Raw genomic sequence first — 4,628 nt, 5'->3', positions numbered from 1 at the left:
TTGGCCCGGAAGTGGGAAGGGAGTGCCAGGGGGTTGAGGAACTTATTTGCCAAGACAGGAAGCTCCCCACCACAGCCTTAAAAGAGGAGGCTGTGCATAGCAGAGTTCACAGAAATCTTGTCCCAGATTTGGTCTGCTGAGAGCACAGAGAGGGGTAAGTGACAGCTCCTGCCTACAGCCCCAGGGCAGGGTCACAACAGAGCTGGCCCTCCCACCACCAGGCCTGCAGGGATCCAGACCTTCTCCAGGATAAGAGGGGGTCGACATAGTGGTGAGTCTCCTGCTTCTCCCTGACAGCATCTGTAGGATGAAGGCTTTTCCCCTGTTCCTCCTCCCTGCCTTGGGACTGCTAGTGTTCGGAGAGTCCCAGTGTTCCATGGATGAAGCCATTGACAAGAGGATCCAGCAGGGAACCAGCTCTCTGAGTGAGAAGCCCCTAGTCCCTCACCCTGATTCCTAATGCCAGCCTGATTGATCCCAGCCCTAGCCAAATCCCAACCTCAACCCCAACCCAAACCTTAAGCTCGAACCCAACCCTAAACAAATAACCAGATCCCAACCTCAACCCCAACAAAATCCTTCCTTCAAATCCAACCACGACTTTGATTCTAATCCACTTTCCACTTCAAAACACACCTCAACCTCAACCCAGTCAAAATCTCAACCCAACAACTTCATCTCCACACCTTGTTACAATTCCAACCCCACCCCAATCTCAACTAAATCTCATCCTTAAATCCAACCAGACTGCCACCCCAACCCAGTGAAATCTTAACTTCAAGCTCAATCCTAGCCAAGCCCAATCTCAAGCCCTAGGCAGCCACTTCAACACCAATCACGCTTCTCCTCAATCTCAACTCAGCCCCACGTCAATGCCAACTCCAGCCCTAAAGCCAAACCCAAGCCAGCCAGCCAGCTGCTGGTGACGCAGCAGGATGTCCCTGGTTTTCAGAACAGATCACCAAATCTTCCTTCTGAGGCACTTCAGTGGACGTGAGCAGTCAATCTTTGTGGGTTAAAAGCTCAGTTGAGTTAACTCTTTGCATCAATATGGAACTCTTAAACCCAACCTGGGGATCCCTTTAACCACAGCTCCAAACCAAATGCCACCTCCTACCCAAACCCAATCTCAGCTCTCTCCTTCAAACTCTCCTTACTTGAGGCACAAGATCCTGCCATCACTTGTGATGTCCACTATATCTTGAGGTACCTGGGCCTTCCCTGGGGCAGTTTTCTTGACTCCTTGCTTCCAGTTGTCAGCAGGAGGGCAGCTTGGTTTTAAAACCCACCCCTCCCTCCTGTAGTTCTTGAGGCTGTTGGGAGAATTCTCATGGACTGCCGAAGCGTTACCTCCAGGGGACACTTGGCCACCTGCCCCGCAGGTAAGTGTGAAATGCTAGTGCCCATGCTCTCAGCTGTCTTCCAAGCCTCTTGGGACATTTCTCTGTCCCATATCCAGGACCATGGAGTCCAAGTCTCTACCTCCCTAGGCTCCCTGTGTCTGAATCGTCAGCCTTCTCCCTTGTTCTAGGCCCACGACCCATTTCCTTATGTCACTGGTGTCCAAGACCCAAGCCACCAGCATCCCAGGGCCCAGTGCATTTGAGGCCAGGGCACCATGTATGCCTCCAGCCATTCATCCCTAACTCCCAGCCTCATGGCTCTAGGTCCAAATCTCTCACCCCGTTCCCACCCACAGGTTTCGCCGTATCTGCCTGCTCGTGTGGCTCTGCCTGTGGCTCGTGGGACGTGCGTGCGGAGACCACCTGTCACTGCCAATGCTCGGGCATGGACTGGACAGCAGCGCGCTGCTGCCGCATCAAAGTCGCAGCCTAAACTCACGCACGCGCACTGCGGGCCCGGGGCGGGCCCGGATGCTTGGGGCGGGGCCTGGTTTTGAAGGGGCGGGGCGGGGCACTGGAAGGGCAGGGCTGGAAATAAAGCACCTGTCATTCACTGGATGCGGTTTGGTGCCCTTGTGGATTACTTTTTTTTTAGATTTCCATTCATTCATTGTTGCATTTTTCTTCCCTCCCCTAGTACACTACCCTCTTGAAAAAGTAAAAGAAAAATTCTTTCATTGTTTTACAATCCCTGCAAGCAACAAATGCTGGCAAAGCTGTGGAGAAACAGGAACCCTTATTCACTGTTGGTGGGAGTGTAAAATGGTGCAACCACTGTGGAAGGCGGTATGGCGCTTTCTCAAAAAGTTGCAAATAGAGATACCATTTGACCCAGCAGTTCCACTACTGGGAATATACCCCGAAGAGACCATAACTGACATCCAAGCAGATATATGCACACCCATGTTTATTGCGGCTTTGTTTACAATAGCAAGGAGTTGGAACCAACCTAAGTGCCCATCAACAAACGAATGGATAGAGAAGCTGTGGTATATTCACACAATGGAATACTATGCTGCATTGAAAAACAAGGAACTCATGCAATATTATTCAAAATCGTTGACTCTGGAGAACATTATGCTGAGTGAAGTATCCCAGTCACAAAAGGACAAATACTGCATGGTGCCACTGTTGTAAAACAGGACTGACGTTGGGGTTGAGGAGAGACTGAGTAAGATGGGTTCAATAATGTATACTGCACTGAAACAGATGAGGGAGAAAACTGTTTTACAATCCCTCTCCTCAGGTCCACTCCACTATGCAGTCTTTTTTCTGGACTCCTGTCATGACAAAAATACCTAATCACATATCCCTTTTAAACAGTTTTCTCCCTCATACCAGGAAGATGCTGGAGTTGGGGGGGACTCTTCTGCCAGGACCCATTACCCTCAATTTTACTTAAAAATGGGGATGCTGTTGTTGTTAGATGCCATCAAGTTAAGTACAACTCATAGTGACCCAGGAACAACAACAGACCTGAATCCTGTCCTATCAGGCACCATCCTCATCATCACTGATACACTTGAACCCATTGCTTCAGTCTGTCCATCTAGTTGGGGTCTTCCTCTTTCGCTGACCCTCTATCTTTCCAAGCATAATATTCCTTTCCTAGGAATAGCCTTTCCTAGCAACAACATGCCCAAAATATGTGAGACGAAGTTTGGTATTAAATGGGGTGCCGACTTCCTAAAATGACTCAAGGTTCGGGAGGTGAAGCAGGTCTTACTTTTTCTGTTACCTTGATGGTAACCCTGGGGTTTCAGGCCTCTGGTGAGGCTGTTGGGTCATTCTTCTCTCGCCCCATAATTAGACTACATCTAGCATTTAGATGGAGAACTGGACAGGGACTGCCCTCCCCTCACCCCCCCCCCGACTCAGTGGTCTCATTTCCCAGAAGCCCTAAGGTCTTGATGGATCCACAACCACATTTCACTCTCTGGAGCTTTGTCTGAGCCCCAATTCCTTACTCCTCACAACTATAGGGACCCCCAAAGAACAAGTGGAGCAGTAGAAAATGCTTACACTATCCCCTGCATCTCTCGGGAGACAAATGCAGGTGTTTCTGTGAGTCTAGACTCAGGGATTTAAAATCTAGCTCCTGAGGGATGCAGACACTGACGTCAGAACCTCTGAGTGCCTACTTTTGAAAGGGATCATGGACTCAAATGTCACAGTGGCAGAGTGAGTCATCAGGTGGCACTGATGGGTTCTGCCTCTCATTTCCGCTCACTCTTCTGATGACCTAGGTACCTGTCTGTTCCTAGCTCCTTTGGTGCTGGTGGAGACCACCCGGGCCCCACTCAGGCATTTCTCCCACGTACTGGCCCCTTCAGGCCCCAAGCTCAAAGTATGTGAGATAACGTTCCAGAATTCTTGTCTCCAAGACGCAACTTGGTTTCACCTTCTCCAGGACAGACCTGTTTGTACTCTCAGCAGTCCAAGATAGGTTCAATACTGTTCCCCAGCACTACAACTCAAAGGCATTGATTCTTCTTCTGGCATCCTTATCACTTGATCAGCTTTCTGATGCATAGCAAATAATTGTGAAGATCATGACCTAGATCAGGGGCACCTTAGTCTCCAGACTAACATGCTTGCTCTTCAACACTCTGGAGAGATTCCCTGACAGCAGATTTTCCTAAAGCAATTCATTCTTTGATTTCCTGACTCCTGGTGCCAAGAGTGTTGATTGTGGAGTCAAGCAAGCTGAAATTGTTAACAACCTCAATCTCTTCTTCATCTATCATGATGCTGCCAATTGGCTCAGTGCTTAAGGTAGTACCAAGTGTTCTTTTCAAACTGTTACAGAATATTTAAGGTGAAAACTAGTTTCCTACCACAAAGGGATTAGGTTTCTATTACTTTATTCTGGGTTTCAGTGAAATTATGCTCATTGGTTTGACCAAATACTAGTCTGCTTGCTGTCATGGAATAGCAATGTAGTTTGATTGCAGTCAAATAGAGCAGATTACCCCTGGATGCAATGTGATGTGATATATTGTAATAGAATGTAATTTGATTTAATATATTATTTTGTAGTGTATTATAATTTAATATATTATAATGTAATGCACACTCTTGGTACCAGCAACCAGGAAATTAAAAGATGAATTGCACTGGGAAAGTCTGCTGTCAGAGACCTCTCCAAAGTACTGAAGAGCAGTGATGCCAGTCTGGAGACTAAGATGCACCTGATACAAGCCATAGTCTTTGCAATTACTTGCT

General features: G+C 48.0%; 2 protein-coding genes across 2 annotated transcripts in view; both read left to right on the top strand.

Annotated features, from left to right (window-relative positions):
* The first annotated feature begins 307 nt into the window (after positions 1–307).
* On the top strand, positions 308–1,836 carry RETN (resistin). Its single transcript, XM_006902673.1, has 3 exons — positions 308–425; positions 1,305–1,382; positions 1,700–1,836. Exons 1-3 carry the CDS (start codon positions 308–310, stop codon positions 1,834–1,836), a joined length of 333 nt encoding a protein of 110 aa, XP_006902735.1.
* Positions 1,837–3,145: 1,309 nt separating this feature from the next.
* The window catches only part of LOC102851544 (chromosome unknown open reading frame, human C19orf59), a 9,612-nt gene continuing 8,129 nt past the window's right edge, over positions 3,146–4,628 (top strand). Inside the window, exons 1-2 of the mRNA XM_006902672.1 lie at positions 3,146–3,173; positions 3,668–3,750. Of these exons, the coding sequence (XP_006902734.1) occupies positions 3,146–3,173; positions 3,668–3,750 (111 nt within the window). The remainder of the gene's footprint in view (positions 3,174–3,667; positions 3,751–4,628) is intronic.

This window comes from Elephantulus edwardii, unplaced genomic scaffold (assembly GCF_000299155.1).
Source record: "Elephantulus edwardii isolate Elephantulus edwardi_28Jun2011 unplaced genomic scaffold, EleEdw1.0 scaffold00438, whole genome shotgun sequence".
Taxonomy (NCBI): Eukaryota; Metazoa; Chordata; class Mammalia; order Macroscelidea; family Macroscelididae; genus Elephantulus; species Elephantulus edwardii.
Note: the sequence above shows the minus strand (reverse complement) of the source record. Positions and strands in the feature narration are given on the sequence as shown.